At 40.5% G+C, this 19,105-nt stretch overlaps 2 protein-coding genes across 4 annotated transcripts in view; one reads left to right on the top strand and one right to left on the bottom strand.

Annotated features, from left to right (window-relative positions):
- The window catches only part of syn2b (synapsin IIb), a 60,977-nt gene that overhangs the window by 31,708 nt on the left and 10,164 nt on the right, over window positions 1-19,105 (top strand). The window contains exons 2-5 of the mRNA XM_084035509.1: window positions 1,949-2,006; window positions 3,006-3,097; window positions 6,257-6,413; window positions 6,725-6,814. Of these exons, the coding sequence (XP_083891635.1) occupies window positions 1,949-2,006; window positions 3,006-3,097; window positions 6,257-6,413; window positions 6,725-6,814 (397 nt within the window). The remainder of the gene's footprint in view (window positions 1-1,948; window positions 2,007-3,005; window positions 3,098-6,256; window positions 6,414-6,724; window positions 6,815-19,105) is intronic.
- Window positions 7,192-18,225, bottom strand: LOC311030137 (metalloproteinase inhibitor 4-like). Of its 3 annotated transcripts, none has more exons than XM_084035728.1 (6): window positions 18,123-18,225; window positions 17,680-17,957; window positions 10,858-10,955; window positions 10,253-10,367; window positions 9,435-9,563; window positions 7,192-9,115 (listed from the first exon to the last, which is right to left on the bottom strand). In XM_084035728.1, exons 2-6 carry the CDS (start codon window positions 17,816-17,818, stop codon window positions 9,054-9,056), a joined length of 543 nt encoding a protein of 180 aa, XP_083891854.1. In that variant the 5' UTR covers window positions 17,819-17,957; window positions 18,123-18,225; the 3' UTR covers window positions 7,192-9,053. The 3 variants fall into 3 exon arrangements, with proteins under 3 accessions (XP_083891854.1, XP_083891852.1, XP_083891853.1); XM_084035726.1 differs by having other exon boundaries at window positions 9,439-9,563; window positions 18,123-18,218; XM_084035727.1 differs by lacking the exon at window positions 18,123-18,225 and having other exon boundaries at window positions 9,439-9,563; window positions 17,680-18,033.

Genomic DNA, 19,105 nt, shown 5'->3' with positions numbered 1-19,105 from the left:
TCTCGGTGTAAACTGTTTTCCAGGTTTGACATACAGTCTGAAATGGATCCTCCAGATCCATCAATGGTTTGAACACTGAACACGATGGTGGACGTAATCTCTTGTTACAGGTTGCAGGAAGCACTCTGCTCTGCAGGTCAATGTACTTGGAGAAAACACCAATAATCTGTCTTTTTAATATAAAAGAAATTGTGTTTAAATAGGTTATTGTTTGCTCACACTTTTGCTACAACCACTTTATTGGTGATAATGTGTTAGAGTTGTGTTTACAGCTTGTTCCACTCCTCCCAAGGGGCCAAATAAATGAGTAACGCAGCTTTAAAGCATGAACGCATTATGTAAATGTCTGCTAAAACAAGCTTTTGTCACCCCAGAAAAATGAAATATAAATGTCCCATAAAAGACGTCTCTCCAGCATTCACTTCCAGCTGATGGAAGGAGTCATCTTTGCATGTGGTGTTTGGATGTGGCAGCTACATTATGCTGCTTGATGGAATTAAATAAGGGGAACTACATCTCCAGCCTCACCATAATTGTCCATTACCGTGCTGGCCTGACATGGCATGTCTTTTTGTATTGGTTTGGATTGTGCAGTGCAGATGCTAAACACATGCTGAATGGGGAGCCTCTTTGGACCCATTCAGTGCCAATCGGATTAGAGACAGTAGAGTTTTAAATATATTCCTCTGAGAAACGGGAACATAACTTTTCAATTGTAGCTGCAGGGAGTAATTGCGTTTTTTCATTCAGAGGGATATTGCTGTTTGTTTTTAATAATAATATCTGTGTAGCGACATTACAGTGTGGTCAAGCAGCTGCCCATGCTTGGAACCTTGCACCTTCCAGCAAGACTGAAAGAACAAGATATATTGCTGTGATTCTAAGGTCACCAATAATGATGCCGTGGCTATTGATTGGTGGAACTTGCAATATTATACCCTCTGAGTGTTTCTCTCACAGATGGTCTGGTCCTAATGAACCAGACACAGGCCAGATGCCTCCATGCTGCACTTAGCCTCCATGCTGCAAGGGTCCTGGGAGGTGATATGGCAGGAATCCTGCACACAGTTTTAATTGTCGACACAGACAGGAACCATGAGGGTGCATACAAGTTGATTTAAAATCCGATTTTGGTTCACAAGCTGGCATAGTGTTTGTTTGGAAGGGATGTATTATTTAGATGGAGGATTCTAGGGGCTTCAGGGACCTGTTGCAGACAATTCACAATATGTAAACAGCAACATGAAGGAAAAGGAAAGAGGAAAAAAAGTTTTTGTGAAGGTTAGACGTTGAAAAAATCTCTCTTTTTATGAATTCAAAATCACATAACTCCCTGTAGTTCATACTCTTGTTTATTGCTTTATTTAGCTTATATGGCATGGCGATGGACGCGGTGCAAACCATCTGTGATCCAGTCACAGTGTTGTGTAAAATGAGACCTCCTGAGCATTTTGTGTGTTGGCTGGCAGCCAATGTCGCTCTGCTTGTCTCATTCTCCCTGTCGCTCTGTCTGTCTGCTCTCCATCTGCCTGTCTCTCTCTCTCTCTGTGTGTGTGTGTTCATGTTTGTTCTATTATTGCATCACTCTTGCGCCAAGATATTAATAAGTCAACATCAGACCGCCCCGTTATTGGATACATTCATCACCCAAATGTCGAGACGGCATTTCATATTACAGCATAATTGTAATCTGAATGTAATGCTACCAGCCAACGGAGATGACATTAATTGCGGTTTTTGGTACTGATGTGCTACATCACTTTTAAGCAGCTGAAAAAGCTCATTAAAATAACATTTTCCTATAGCTGAGAAAGTTTGTACATTTAAAGTGCACAAGCAGGCGTCCATTTTCTCTCCTTCCTGTTTTCCTCCACAGGGAGTGTGATGTCCAATAGAGGGCAGCATAGAGTGTGAAATGATAGAGTGCATCTCTTCTCCTCTCTTCCAGGGCCAAAGTGTTTCGGGGAAAGAAGGTCCTTGGAGACTACGACATCAAAGTGGAGCAGGTATCCCGTTGATTTCATATACCTATGATGCTATTAAAGGTTAAGGGGGATCAGAACTGAGATGAATGACACCATATTCACGTTTGATGTGGAAATGCATAGTTTCTACTGACAGGCTGAGAGGCTGGAGCCCGAAGCACTTTTAATAAAAAGAGAAGAACCTTTCAGAGACTTGTCTTTTGCTTTATACGTCAGGTTATAGGTTCCTAAGATCTACAGAGATACTCAATGTAAAAGGTGTCTCTTCAGAAAAGATATAGAATAACTTGAAACCTTGCTCTGTGTCGGTTGCAGAGATAGAAGTTCACAGGTTCAGCAAAGTGTCTCTGCCAGAAACACCTCAACAGCGGTTGAGTGGATTCTTTTTGAAAGTTTGAACAGTGAAATATCTCAGAATCTACAAGATGGGTCGTCACAGAAGTTGGTTTAGACATTGATTGATATATCTGGACAACTATACTGGATGAAAAATGTGTACATCCTTAAATTAGTATGCATGTCATATATCAGTATGTGACATTTTGGTTTCATATTGGCAACCCTGAACCAGCAAATTCTGATTTTGCAATACTTGGTTGTGAAAGATAGAAAGTTACAACCTCAAGCAGTTATGAGTCACAGAGAAATCCTCTCTATGTTTGCACCCACACCAAAGGCACGCACATTATTTGACTAGAATGTGACTAGAATAACTACTGTATGTGGTTTATGTATGCAGTAAGATGGAGAAGTAGTTATGAATGAATGGAGTTAGAAATATCACACATTTTCCTGCACAATGACAATCCCTATAACACTATTAATTATGATCGTCTGGTATTCTGCTTCTTGTGAATGAGATTCTACAGTTGTTTATTTTAGGCATTAGGAGCAATTTACACCATGATTGTAGAACATGTACCATTTAATAGGGTTAATTTGGATGTCACTGTCTGTATCAAGACTTAATGTGTTCAACTGATGATATTGATGATTCATGTCCTCTTTCCGTCCTCGTAGGCTGAGTTCTCGGAGGTCAACCTTGTCTCACATTCGAATGGAACCTGTAACGTGGACATGCAGGTCATCAGGAGCGGGACCAAAGTGGTCAGGTCAGCACCCCAAACACTCACACCTCGCTTCTTCACAAACCCTCATATTATACCTATATTTTACCCTATCATCCTTGCTTTTGTAAGGCGATTTAATACAGCCAAGAAATACAAACCTGACCTCAACCATTAATCTGAAACATTAAATCAAAAACATGGTCGCAAAAATCCCTACTTTGGAAGACAATGCTGCTGTATCGTGTTTATGCATCAGTTAAAGATGATCCAAAGGCGTTTCTGTGAGATCATACACAAAGACCTCAGAATGCTCTCGTAAATAATAGATGCACATTTTTTATAACGAGCTCGAGTCATTGGAAAAAGGGGCAGAGGCGTTATTACCGCAGTCGTTCCCCCGCAGAGCGGCACAGTACAAACATGTGAACATACTGTAACTCACACACCACAAACCACAGTGACCAGCGTGTCCCAGTTGAAGACCGCCAGTGATGAAGCAAGACTGTGACTCCCACTGTTCACCAACCGACAAAACCGACAGGAAATGAAGACGGCAGCCTCTGTCTGATTATCAGCATCTCCGCCCTGTAATTAAGCTTTATGAGGGGTTGGTCCACACATGCTCACACACACACACACACACACACACAGTGACCACTGCCTTAGATGGCGTGGATTCAGGGAGATAGACAGCAGGATCACCATTTACCTGTCCTGACGGTATCATGTCAACAGAGGCATTATTCTTTTACATCCGAGCTCCTCGTAGACCACCAGAGTTGTATCACGTGCCTCAGTCTCACCCAAACATGTACTTTCTGTGGAGAAAATGAATGTGTTTACAACATAATTGTCCCTCTGTCTCATTGACTGTCTGTATTGCAGACCGTTTAGATTTGGATGTTTTTAACTATCTACATTTGTCTCTGTAATTACACTGTGTCCATCAGTTTCATGTCAAAGCAGTGATTTTGCTAACTGCTCTGATTCTGCGCGATGCTAAATAACCCCCAACCCTGAAGAAGATGTAATGTTTTCCAGACATTAAACATGTCACTATACAATCGTCAGCTCCACTTCTCTCTATTCATCTTGCATGTATTTTTCTTTTTGACTGAGTGCAAAAACAATAATAATCAAATAAATTATAAAACCATTATCAGCACGCAGATGTTGGCATTTAATTAAAGCCTTACAAAGCTGCTGTCTAAGATTCATATTTGGTCGCATCAAAAAGGCAAAATGTGAGGTGAAAAATAGTGAAAACTGTAGTTCGGCCTGCAAGAGTCATGACCAGGTTGATCTTTACAGCCAATTGTCAGCAATGAAGGGATTACTGTCGATTGCTGTGTCCTCTCCACCAGAGTTTTTGTGTTTTTTTTAGTTTCTTGGAGAGTCTGATTAGTATTCTCGGTGCATGGAGAGCTGGTGGTGGTCAAACTGTGCCAGAGTTTTCTCTGTCTCTTTTCTCTCACTCCTCTCGGCATCTCTGTTACTCTTTTACTCTGTGTTTTTCCCTCTCTGTCTATTTCCTCCCACCACCACCACCACCACCACCACCACCACCCCCTTCTCCCTGCGTTGCCTCACATTCCCTCTCTCTCTCACACACACATTCAGACAAAAGAAAAAATAACAGGAGTCATGCCCTATCACCATCAACCTTTCACGGAGCTGAACTGCACTGAATACTGTTTTTGCCCTTAACCTGCTGGACACTAATTGTTCCTCTGAGCCCTAGAGCTGTGGTTTATGGAGACACATTTTAGAGCAAAACATTAGATAGATGTAGAAAAACCTATTATTTGTCTTGAATTTAGCATCTGTTTGCTGTTCGTATTTTTAGATCCATCGCCCATTTTTTTTTTTTTTTTACTCAAGTTTTGAATGCCAGATCCCCTCTGCATTGCAGTCCTTGTCACTGTTAACTCCACCTTTGGCCTGAGGAGGGCTGCACTCCTGTGACGCACACATCACCAGCAGCTGTGGGAGGCTCACACTGCTTCCTGTTCGGCACAATACCAAAACATTTAGTTGCAATTTCACACCAAGTAATACCCGGGCCCAGAATCATCCACAATATAGATACTTCTTTTTATTATTAAAGTGGCTGATGTGCAACAAGTAAACAAAATACATCGTTTGTCTGTCTCTAGAATGACACATAGAAGCGTTTTCTAAAAATTACCCATATTGATTGTGGAACAGGAAATGAACAGCTGTCTGTTATTTCTTGTTGACCCATCCATCCCAGACATTCTCCCAGACTTCCTCCCACACAGACTCTGTTGCTTTAAAACCTCCTTTGCTCCCGTCATAAATACTGGAGCTACTAGAGAGTCCTGTCGCTTGAACCGCAATAGTTCACTCCAAAATCAAAAACACATATTTTTCCCTTACTGCATGTTGTGATATTTATCAATATGGATTGTTTTGGTGTGAGTTGCCTAATCTTGGAGATATTGACCTTCGAGATGTCTGCCTTCTCTTGAATACATAATGTGACCATGTGGCACTCTGAAAGAGCCAAAAACAAATCTTACAAACTCAACAGCAATGTCTCTTTCCAGAAATCAGGACCCGGTTACTCAAGATTATCAACCTTGTTGTGAACAGTTCCATGTTGGAGATAAAGTTCCTAAATTAAACTGCCATCTACAGCCAATATCTCCAAAACTATGCATCATCTAACACAAAAACAATCGAGATTGATAAAAAGCACTACATGTAAGAGGAAAAATATGTATTTTTGGTGGGTGAAGTTTCCTTTTAAAGACAAATGTTAACATTCATTCTAAAAAAAAAGAAGCACTTTCAGCTTTCATTCATTTGAGCAGTGTCCTAGAACAAGAGATTTTGTCTTGAGTTAATCATCAGGACAGCCTCTCCCATCCCTCTGCTTTATTGCCTCACTAAGTAATGCATGAAGAAGGGTCATCAATCATTTTGCTCAGGATTCAGAGCTTAATTGTGTTAATGTACCCCAGATCCCCACGTTTGAAATGCAAAAGTGAATTCAATTAAGAAATATATGACATCATCCAAGGAGATGATCCAACTGAAGCTTTTATGATTTGTCACTGATGTAGCGATCCTTGTAAACTTGTATATTTCATAAAGTTCGATGATTTAAATAATTGAGTTATTTTAATGATAGATCTTTTGAACAACAAAACAAAACCTCTGCTCATCTCCCACCAGGTCTTTCAGACCTGACTTCGTCTTGGTGCGCCAGCACGCCTTCAGCATGGCCCAGAACGAGGATTTTAGGAACTTGATCATCGGTCTCCAGTATGCGGGCGTCCCCTCGGTCAACTCTCTGGACTCCATCTACAACCTCTGCGACAAACCTTGGGCTGTAAGCACTTTCAACAGAAGTCATTTACACCTGCACCTACCTACACAGTATTACATTCAATGTGTTGTCATTAGGCTTCATAGAGGTGAAAAGATGTTTAACGTTTAGCTAAAATTGTTGAGATCATTTGGAGAATTTGCTTTGTGAGCACCATTTAAAATAGCACCAACATAGATTATTACTTCATGAGTAATGTCACTGTTCTACGCTTTATTACTGTTACGTTACACTTCTTCAATGACCTGTGTCGACACGGGGGTTAACTCTTTCTTGCTGTTATTCTCTGTTTACATTTTCCTCCTCTCCACCAGTTTTCCCAGCTGATCAATAATCAGAAGAAACTGGGTTCAGATAGGATCCCTCTCATTGATCAGACTTTCTACCCCAACTACAGAGACATGGTAAGATTTTCACATTACTATATCAGCTCTAACCTTTCAGTAAACTCACACCTTGAAGCTTCCCAACAAATGACACAATGTCTCCATTAACCACCTTGAGATCAAGATATGTATATTACCGTATGTTCTCTAAAAGCAGGAGACGATGTTGTCTGCCCACAGCTGTAGGTTTTAGAATATCACTGGTAAAATAAAGAAATAACAACTAATAATCTGTTGAGGTTGATGACTGGCTTGTTGGACATATTCTGCAACAGCAACTTCTTTTTGAAAAGCTCAGAAATTCCTGTCACCTCAAAGCTTTCGTTAAAGTTCTGCTGAGTCTGAAGAGGTTTTTGTAAACACGGGAAGGGAAAGAAAAGAGTCAGTGTCACACCTTTCCATTTAGACATTTTATATACAATATTTTTTGGTACATGGAAATAGAAAACTCTATATAGACAGAAACAGAGACATAAATACAAACCCAAACAATTCTTTCAGTATAAAACAAACATGAAATTGTTTGATAATGCTTCACTAAAGCCATACAGCTGTTATGCATGGTTATCATACTCATATCATGAAAGTCTCAATTTAATTAACATATTTCAAAATAGTATACTTCTTATCAAATCGAGCAAATTACACTGCACTTTATTGTGCCTGTTCAATTTAAATATTTTATCACTGAATGTGACCCTAATATGATCCTTGTATAGTGGCTCATGCATGAAGGTATTTTTTAAGCAATAATGCATTTTAATCTGTATGACTTAAGTGGAGTAATCCAGTAACAAGACAGGGGTCAATTCGGATTTGGGTCTTTTAATAAATGTTGAGTCATTATATTAAATAATGCCTATAAAACAACAATTAAATCACTAATCATAGTTCATTCATGAGCATCAGTTATTTCTCTTTTTGCTGGTTAACGTCTTGTGCCAAAGATTTTACTAGCTTTTCTTGAACTTGAACATTGAGGAGAATCCACTTCCTGTTTTTAAAGAGTTAAAAACAGTGAATTGAACCATGTCCTGTTACATCATTTCCTCAAAGGAGAGGTGGCTCGGCTTCTACAGGTGGCAGTGCTGTTGTTAAAGCGCTGGATTAGATTTTTTGGCACAGGAAATAGTACAGAGTTCAACCAAGGAGACTAAACACACGAAACCACAAGATATTAACTTCTACACTATGAGACAAGATCCGGTTAGCCTTTAAAATGTTAATTCTCACTCAAGTACAATATTTACAGTCTCAGCAATTTGAGAGTATAAACCGTGATGATTTAGATGTACAAGAATTATGGTCACGTGTCGGATTTTTGTCAAAATATAATTCGCTGGGGAATGTCTGGTGTTGCTTTGCTCTTTATACTGTATATATAAAGGCATTTTCATTTGCATGGGACCGCTATTCAATAATATATAAAGGTAATAATTCAACACCAGAATGTGAGGGGGAAGCTTGCAGCGCTGCAGTCTGCCTGCTAACAGAATATTCTGTTTTTTATAGTACATAAAGTAAACTTTGTAATGCAGGATTGTGGCTTTTTTTTCTGCTATTTTCCTCTTATTGTTTTACAAGTAAACATCTATTGTTTTACAGTCCAACATCCTTTTATTTTCAGTAAATGCATTAACTAAATGATTACATAACCTGTTGTTATGCACAAACAAATATGAGTTCTTCAGTATTTGTCAAGGTTATGCATTAACCATCAGGTCATCAGAAATGAAGAAAAGATTCACTCTGGGGTGAATAATATGCAGTGGATGGTCTGCAGCTATTCTTATTCTGTGGAAAACAGCAAGTGATGTGGAATGTGTGAGAGCGAGAAAATTATTCACAGGAATGTTGATAGCTCCTGCAGTTTGCAAAGATTTTCCTAGCATTGCTGTAGCAACCACCCGGACTCTGTTAATCAGAAGCTCGGCCTTCGGTTAAACTTCCTCGAGTATCAAAATTTTGCCTTTTTTTTTTTTTCAATGAAATCAGTTGCTACTTTGCACGCCAAATTTGAGCTACATAAGCAAACAAACAACAACGACAAAAAAAAGCAGGAAACATTTCTCAGGGCTTTGCAGGAGTGAAATGGAATGAGGTGAATTTCAGATGCACAGGTCAAGGGTCAGCCATGTCCAGGAAGTCTTTCTCAGGTGGGGGTCCGCCCCGGTACCAGCTACAGGTTGTGTCGGAGCGGCGGATGCAGGCGTACTGCCGAGCCTGCTCCCCATTTAGGCTGTTATCCAGCAACCAGTCAGTCCACAAGCACTCGTTTTCCCCCGTAGACGCACACAGGACTGTGTAGCAGGTGTTGATCTGTGGATAGAAGAGGTTTTGAGTCCTCCTTTACTCACTAACGCATCTTATTATTTCTTCCTGTTGGCCTCCCGTGCTATGAATAAGATGGGCACAGGCAACTCTCTGTAGACACAGGAGGCTATGAACAACTGTTGAATGGGACATCACATCACGTTTGAGTGTTTTATACTGAAATGCAAAGAAAGTTTGAGTGAGAGGTGAGAAATGTGAGAGACCTTTTTGCTGTCTGTTGCTTGGTTTCTAGAGGCGTCTCTAAGACTGATAGATGAGTGGGACGAGGATAAATATGTATGAAAAGAGAACAAACAGTCCTTACTCACTCTGCATTCACAGCCCATCTGGTATCTGTAGTTGAGATTCTTCTTCTGTGACAGTGACAAGTTGTCCCAGGACTCTACTAGGTCACATTGGCCAATAGAAATTCTCCCATCACTCCACATGCTTCCTGTTTAGTGACATCACAACACCGCAATTCAGTTATGAAGTTATGTTGCTGTATTTAACAGCCTATGGGATTATTGTTATTACGAACAACGACGTCAACAGCTTGTTAAAAGACATTTTCAGAAATACACAAGCGTTACATGAAAAGATGAATACCACTCTCATATCTGTGTTGTTAACTTCCAAAGGTTAGCTTCCAAAAGAAGAGAGGGTGTAAAAGAGAGCCTGGTTCTTGGCCTTTGTATGTATTAATCACACAAGATATAGTATAAGGTGTTAGCTTTAGAGGTGCTGGTATGTGGGTTGTTTGTTTTTTAGCTTTGACAGAGCTATGGTGTCTTTTCTCCCTTGTTTCCAGGTAGCTAAGCTAACAAGCTGGCTGTAGCATTGTAGTTACCATAGAGACATTCAAAAGTTACAATCTTTATCTAACTCTTAGCAAAATAGAAAGCAAATAATCTGAATATCAAACTTTCTGTTACTGTGTACATTCATGGGAAGTTAGCTAGCATAAATGCCTGGTTGTTAGCATCCTAAAATATATGACTTTGGCATTTTTTTATCTGAATATTGCCCCTTCCCCCTCTCTCGGCTCCACTTTTTCTCCTATCGTGGCCCTAATACGCTGTGTTAGTTTCCTTCACAATTGCAATATATAAAAACAAACAAACAGATGATTGCATACTGCACCTGAGAGCAAATACCCTGCTTTATTGTTGGAGTCCAGTTTGACTCCACACAGGGAGGAGAAGACCGGAGTGTACACGTACTGGATGTCCTTGGCCTTGTCAAAACCTTTGAACATCTGCACGCAGAAAGATACAGGGACAAGAGAGTGGAGTGGAAGATGGGGGTGGTATAAGCCTGGTCTAATATTATGTAAGTGTACTACTATACATAGAAGCAATGTAACAATAGGACCTTTTTCTCCAAAATGTATCATATTGATTCTTAATGCCTTAGTCATCAAACAGATGTGAGGTCAACTCCAAAATGTAGAAATACAATTGGTCGTATATAAAAAAAATGTATACATTTTGTATATTTTGCAGAATTTACTGCTCAGTATTCATTATTAACACCGTATGGTGGAGTGGAAATGGACGTTTGCATACACTGTTTCTGTGTGTTTCGATGTTGTCAACCACAGACCGATCCGAATACGTTCACTATTCCCGACAGGCTATTTGGAGCCAAAGCCCACATAAATTACACCGCTACACACAGCAGCATAAACAGAGAAACCCGGCGTGTCAGCGCCAACAGCAGCTGTTACTGCTCTTCGGAGATCTCACCTTGATCATTTTGATTTCATATTGGATCATCTTCATGTAAGGTGAGGAGCTGTTGCTAGGCGACACAATCTTCTCTCCGGAGATCTTTGCCCTTATCACTGTCAGGGAAAAAAAGGAAATAACAGAAATAAAGCAGGATTAAGATGATTTGAAATGCCAAATTAATGCAGGAAGCATGATAAGAATGTGATTTACAAGCCAGAGACGGTGGAAAACAATCTGAGTTGTGCAAATATATCAGTAGTTATTAGCGAGATGGATTTGATTTGATATAGATTTACATCCCTCCTCCTCCTCCCTCCTTTTCTATCATTTCGCTCGTCACTCGTCACTCGTCTTCGTCCCCGCATAGACAGTGTAGCAGTCCCTCTCTGTAGTGATACATGATCCTCTCCTCTGGGAGGGAATTCAAAACCCACATGGAATAACAAGTAGCTCTCTGATTGCACACTCCCATTAACTGATTCCACACACACACACACACACACACACACACATATATATATATATAAACACACAGTTTATACCACACGCACACTTACTCAAGCCAAACCACGTCTGGCACAGGTTTGCCTTCACATTATTTTAAATCAAGTAGAAAGGTAACGTAGTTGGATAATTGGTCTGTGGTTCTCAACAGGAAGGTATCAGGGAAGTCGTATTCTTTTACAACCTCTTACTTAGAGACAACACTTCATTTCACTTTAAATATTATGAATGCTGCGTGTTTTTACTCACCCAGACCACAACATGCAGTTCACACTGAGCCAAATCAAACAGACTTCAGTACTACAGAACCACTTTTTCCTTCCATCAAACCCAGAAAATGTGCACTTTGTAGACATCTGCGTGATTCATTATATTAACTGCCATATAAATTTCACTGTCAAACATTTCCTTCCTCCGTTTACTTTCATAGCTTTTGTCAGGTTATCAAAAAAGTCTTTGTACATGGCAAACAGCTAACTAACAGAAACGTATTGGCACTGCAGTGGATCAATTCATATAATACTTAAATATATTAAAACGTGTGCTACAGGTTATGTTCATAACTTATGTACCTATGTTCAGCTCTGTTAAAGACTAGCGTTATTGTTAGTGGTAAGGTGACACTCCAGGCCAGGGGCGGACCGGCCATCTGGCATACCGGGCAGTTTCCCGGTGGGCCGACGTGCTTTTTGGGCTGACCTCGACATTTTTTTTTTTTTTTTTGTCCGGCCCATGAACCGGCCCATACAAGTGGTAGGCCATCATTTCCTCAATTGACACTGGCCTGCCCCAAAACACTTCAGTCAAGTAGGAGTTGGTATACATATTCAGGGGGGCGCAAAGATGGGTGGCATTTGTGATGTCATGTGGTGGGCCGGTCTGGACCAAAATGCCAGGGCCGATTTTTGGTCCCAGTCCGTCCCTGGCTAACCAACAGCCAACACGCATTGGTTCGTCCTAAACCTAAAAGGCCTTTTCACTAATTCGACGATAACACTCTGGTTCTATACCATACTGTTTCAATCAGAATCAGGATGTGTTTATTGCCAAATATGTTTGCACATACAAAGGAATTTAACTTGATTATTGGTGCGTAGCAATAACTTTAAATAGAAATATGAATTCACAATATAATATGAAAAATAAACAATATGCAAGAATAGACATATAATACACAGTAAAGAATACATCTAATCTCCATCTCAGTCATTCAAGCATGTTAGCATGGGCAGCTAAATACTACAGCCCTGAACCCCGTATGTCCAATTTAATTTGCTCATTTTAAAAGAAGCGAATTGTAAAACATGCTAGTAGCCTACTGCTACTGTGTGATATCATTAACCCATGTTTTCTACTGTCAAATCCACCTCCATTATCATTGTGTACTGCATTATGTTCTGTGTGGCAAGTTCAAGCTTGACAGGTGTAGCTAAGGCTTAGTAATTGATTGATCAATCTTTATTCATGAAAATGAATAATATGTTGCTTGTAACAGCCAATAATTATTGAACTATATAGTTGTGTAATTGGTGTAAACCTTGTCTTCCACATTGTTCTCTCAGTTCCCTGTAGATGCAGCCGAGTAGGATGGAAAATAAAAGGGACGAAACGGACAGGCACAGTACGCGACCTCGGTATAATCATGAAAGAACGAGAGGCTACAGTAAAAGAGAGGGAGAGAAAGTATGACCCGGCACCCCTCCTTACTCTCAGCCTCTCACACAGCTACGCAAACCACCCCCTTGTTTGTGCTTTTCGCCTCGTCACATAACACCACCACAGAGTTTCTTGTGTGCTGTGAAGTTGGTTCTGGAGAAAAAGAGACTATTTATTTTCTTAGTCAAACATGCAAGAAGATAGAAAGGCAGGCAGAAAAAAAAGATGCACAGACGGAAAGTGAATTGGAACTTGTGTGAAGTGTTATAGTTTAATCCGAGTGCGCTGCAATCGCCCACAGTGAGCAGCTGGTCCGAGGACGTACACTTTACAGAAAGTGTCAGAGAGCACAAGATGCTAACTCATATGACTTTGTTATACTTCAGACTTGCATTGTATACATACAGCATGGCAGTACATTTGAAAACATTAGACCTTCATCTGCCGGTTGAAAGTACAGCCTGTTTGAAACGAGTAGATATCAAATATAGCAAGTGCATAGAGCTGCTAAGCCTTACAATCCATTTAAGAGTGTCTGACCTCACAAGGACACACCTGCATGTAAACTCACCCAAAAACTGGAGAGCCCAGTTTGATTAATAGAATACTACTACCACATTATATATCTAAATGAAATGGTTTACTTTTTATTCTATTTATTTAACAGCAACCGTTTAAAGGTGCTTTGCAAAATTGAGTTTTTAGAGCATAAGCTAAATATTTCACTGTTCAAAATAATACAATAGTATTAGTACTTTTTTTCCGTAGTATAGTTCAATATATGCCAAACTACTGTACTACACATTAAAATGCAGCTTGAAGGGCAAGTGTCTATAATTTATATCACAATAAGTATTTTTACTGATACCTGCTTTGCATATTTTAATAATTCTACTCGAGCTAAATCTTCATGCTTACTATTACTTCTAGTAACCGGCTGATAAGGACGTCCATATTTGAGAAAAAAATCCATATGATACGATATTATCCAATATGTTATATTTTTTTTCTTCTTATAAACATTAGCATACATAAACATGTATTATAAGACTCCATTTGTTATTGAACAATCCATAGCTTTTCGACATAGGATGATTTCTGGCTATGCGTGACGTTTCCGAACGTGGACAATCCAAAATTCACTCACACTTCACACTGCGACTGGTCAGCGGTTAGAAAGTCATTTTATATTTTATATCCTTAATTATCAGCCCAGGAAATGTATCACTTGTAAAGAATAGGTTTTAATTTAAGTTTGAGATTATTTAAGAAAATATTCTATTCTATTGAACACTGAAACATCAGCACACCCACCTCCTCAACTACAATCCCACCACTCAATAAGGCCGTCATGCTCTCTACACAGAAATACACAGTATTTGTTCAGTGCAGAGCTTTGATCTGCACTTCCACTGGCAAAAAAAAACATATCTGAAAGTAGATGAAGTGCTTCGGCAAATTAGCCCCATTCTAGAAAAATGGGTCTACGTGGCCTATTAATGGTAAGGAGAGTAAGGATCACATGCTTGGCAATCTAAGCATTGGCCGTATATCTGTGCTACATAGAAGAGGACAGGGGTCGCCAAGAATAGTGCAGTTGTTTTATATTACAGCAGATTATTGGTTTTCTTTTGATCATCTTCCAGAAATAATCGTTTTTTTGAGCAGCGATTAGACATTTATTGTGGAAATAACACGTAATAACTGAACGGCAGAACTCATTTCATTCCAACTTTGTTGTCTCTTCCTGAAATGATTCTCTTGGCCCATATTCTCTGAAGCATTTACCCCCTAACTAGACATCTTTGAACTGCGCAGGCTAGTTCACCCACTCGATTCAGTTGCTGCAGCTGTGTTGTGGCCAGGAATAAGGACAGGCACACCTGCAGAGAGAGAGAGAGTGGCTGTGCATCTGCTTCGCGGCTACATAACCAAAGAGAAATATTGCAATCTTGTACCATGAGAACTGATGTAGTAAGTAACTTCCCCCTCCCTGATGAATCGGCACCCTTGTCATGCTCACAAAGCTGGACTGTCAGCGGGCTTTCACACTGATATTGTTAGTATGCAGACCATTAGACCAAGCCTATAGACATGGAAATGAAGTGGGGAGAGAGAGGGAAAGAAAGAGAGAGAGATGGAGTAGGCTGTGTTGGCATGGCTTGGCCTCCGTCCAACGCGCACACACACACACACACTCAAATACACAAACATGGCCAGGGAATCGTCAGGGGTTGGTCCAGATGGGATATTACTCAGATGTACAGCTTTATTCAAAGGGCTCATCGACTCTGACAGCACCGTCAGGTCAACTAAAGGCCACCACCAGCCTGCGCTTAGAAAACAACCAGGACAGAGGAACAACAGATGCCGCCAAATGAAAAGTTTTCTTCGCCACACTTAGTGTAAGTGAGGGATTTTCCTTGTTTGCTATTCATGAGTCCAAAACGTTGCGTCCCACCTGAAAGGGAACACTGACTCTTGTATCCATTCAGAGGTGGACTCGTACATTTAAAACTAAATGCTGACCCGAGCCGCGAGCATACCCCGAGGACATGGGATCCTAAAAAAAAACAGTGGTTAATTGGCCATTGGTGAAGTCCCGCCCCCTAATAGTTACTGTTAAGCTTCTGCTCCTGCTTTACAATGATTAATTATAGCTCGCAACTGTGCCAACGTAAATGACAACAGTTGCTAGCATGTTTTGTGGCTAGCTAGCTTACTAATTATTATTAACTCTATTAATTGTTTTTTTTTTTACTGCAAAGTAGAAGTAGTTAGCCTTAATATTACATGCAGTACAGTATGGTCGGTGAAATTTAACTTCAAACCGTTATTTGTTGGGACATACCCGTTTGTATGCTTAGCTGAAAACAAAAACATACTCGGACGAGACAGAAGTTATGATGGTTTAAGTAAGTTTCATAAGTGTACATTTCACTTTTAACATTATAAGAGAAAAGAGACTTTGATGATGTGCTGAGGTTGCTGAGACCAAGTCGAAGCTACTAACATTACGCTAAACTCAAATCGACTCGCACTCATGGGGCTAAATACTAGGCAGCAGATCTGTCAGTCCTGAATGAGGCTTTTTTTTTATTTTATGTGACCTGTAATACCTCAAAATGATGCCCGGTTTTGGAATTAATGTTAGTAGGCTAAGTTAGTAAGTCAAACACCATAATGGTTGCAGATCACCTTAGAACTAAAATGCACTGTTGAATCCGTTCGATGCACGTCAGACAAAGATAAAACCCTCCTAACTCTCAGGATGCCGAGTATCGACACATCACCACGCACACGGTTTCAACACGTGGAGAAACGCAAACCTCGACAGACCAAACTAGCTACAGTTGATAAACGGTGATTGGACATTTGAGGGAGGGGCTTAGCCTGCGTGTATTCTAACTCATCGGAAGTTTGCAGCATCGGGCCTAATTGCTCAGTTGGAACAAACAAAATAATGATACTCTCTGATGACGCACTTTGTACGTAAGAAAAAGAAAAAAAAAACGCTGCCCCAAATACCCTCATTGTGTTCTCATAACCCAGATCTAATTTGGAGTTATGGCGGTTTTGAAAACAGGTCTCAGCCTCCATTTCAGACTTCAGACTGACAATCATTTTGAGACACATTTTACTTGGAGGGAGCCGACCCTCTCCAAGCCTAAAGGGAGAAACGGACCAATTAGAAAAACCAGACTAAAATACAGTAAAAAAGCGGAGCCTTTGTCTACATTCTCTCTCTCTCTCTCTCTCTCTCTCTCTCTCTCTCTCTCTCTCTCTCTCTCTCTCTCTCTGTCTCTCTCTCTCTCTCTCTCTCTCTCTCTCTCTCCCCGTCCTCTGCTGGAGTGTAACCTTTGACAGAAGCACATACTCCAGCTTTCCACAGTCTGGAGCCAAGTACTCAAAGTCAGAGCAGAGTGTTGGTTTTGGCCTGAGCTTCGACAAGAAAGAACTGGGTGATGGGGGGTCGTCAGACAGAGAGACAGGCAGACAACCCGACAGACAGACAGACAGACGGATAGACGAATAGACAGATAGATAGAAAGTAGGCCGGGGCCACTTGGCGCTGCATGTTTTTGTTTTTTTTATGGTTTGTTTTTATGTGATAGAGAGCATGAGGGCTCAGCTACGTAACGAAGAAAAACAGATAGCAGCCAATCCTGTTTTCAGATAATAGCAGCGCTAATGTATTCATCTTGAGCATATGTGTGTGCATGTAAATCTTATTAATAACATTCACTCATTACCGATATGAATCAATAATCAGTGCACTAAAAGCCCACCACAATAATATTTTATAAAGCTATATATTTTATATAGTGCTTTAAAGACTCAGACTGTCATTTTTTCCTGCATAAACTGATCACATCTATGAATATCATTGGTAAAAGCCTAAATAATTAATCAACATTTCTTTCAGTCACAACCATAAAACTCTCAGCCGTGAGGCCCTATTGATTAGTTGTCACAGTGTGTTTTTTACTGTGAATTTTTGCCCCTCTCAAGTCAATAAGCTCAATCATCAATCATGCAGTTAAGGAGGAGGGCCGTTCCATGCATTTCAAACACTCACTTTTTGCGTTTTTTTCCACCACCATTTAAAAATGCAGCATCTTTTATATTCGTATCTGAATGCACAGAAACGAAATAGGTCTCCAGTTAATAACTCACCGATCTCAGCGCCGCAGAATAGCTGCTGTGGGTGTGCTGGGTGGCAGCTACATCCCTCCACAACGTCCTCCACGCCTGCACCGAGCAAAAGGAGCACCCAGAGCCCCAGACACGCACCCCGATCCCGGGACATGGCCATGACGACTCGCACTTCTCCTCAGGCAATTTCTCCTGATCCTGTTAAGTTCCACGGGGGGGGGGGAAATCAGGCGGCGACGTTGGAAGGACAAGACAGTAGAGTCGGAGTAGTAAGATGAGCTCTGCCGAGCTTAAGGCAACTGTGGATAGAAATAAAGTTTAAAGTACGTCTCTGAATTGGAGCTGGGGCAAATAACTTGAGTTGAAAGGAAGGCTGCCGCTCTCTCTCTCTCTCTCTCTCTGTCGCTCTCTCTCACTCTGTCTCCCTCTCTTCCCCTCTCTAGACAACACACAGAGCAACTTACAATAGTTGGATCCCCTCACACTCTGGTCTTGAATGCTGAGAGGGTCGCACACAGGAAGCCTCTTATGTACTCAACAATTTAGGGACAGCCTCCTCCTTTTCTCAGGAAAAAAAAGAAAAAAAACGACCATCCTTCGCCTCTTCTTGTACCCTCTTTTGATGTCCTCCCTCTTCGCCCATTGGCTCCCGTGGGTGTATTCATGCGGTTAGTCATGAAAATGATGACTGAAGTAATAAAGTATTGTTGGACAGGTTTGGAGAGGATAATTATTCATTTGATTATTGTTCTTCTTGTCAGATGCAGCTCATACGAGCATCAGTGCAGCATCTGAGTCATAAAAGCAAAACACAAAGAAATGGCTGTCGATTAGTGTTCGGCTGCACAGAGTACAAGTGTTCCATGTCAACACAGCACTTCGTGACTCATTTTGAATGAACAGACATCTGAGCACATATGTCAGCACATCTGGAAAGAGAGAGAGAGAGGTTGTAACTAACTCTAACATTGGGAATGCTTGTAAACAAAAAATGTTTTTGTTTCGTTTTTTTTTTTTTTATCACGGATGGAGAGAGGTGTAGAGGAAATATGTATCAGTGATCACATTCTTTAAAGCTGCAATAATCAATGTATATTAACAATGGATCAACATTGGAATATGAAAGGTGACTCTCGTTGAGTCAAACCCGCAATTATCACCCGACTCTTCAGCTCTATGCGAGTTTTAGCGACTTTCAGCTCATTGTTTTGGTTTAATAGCTTTCGTCGTTACAGTTTTGGTTCCCTCAATGGAGCAATTAGTAGCAAAGGTTCAAATCAATTCATGGTGGTTTGAATCGTCTTTCCTCAAAACAAGTAAACGTGTTCATAATCAGGTTTCGTGGCTCCACCCCTTTCTTGTGCAGATTTTGACGTTTAGTGAAACATGACCAAATATGTCAGACACTCCTGGCTTGTCTGTCCAATTAAAATGTACTGTGTCTGTG

Source organism: Eutrigla gurnardus (genome assembly GCF_963514095.1).
Source record: "Eutrigla gurnardus genome assembly, chromosome: 2".
Lineage (NCBI taxonomy): Eukaryota > Metazoa > Chordata > Actinopteri > Perciformes > Triglidae > Eutrigla > Eutrigla gurnardus.
This window is presented reverse-complemented; position numbering and strand designations above follow the sequence as displayed.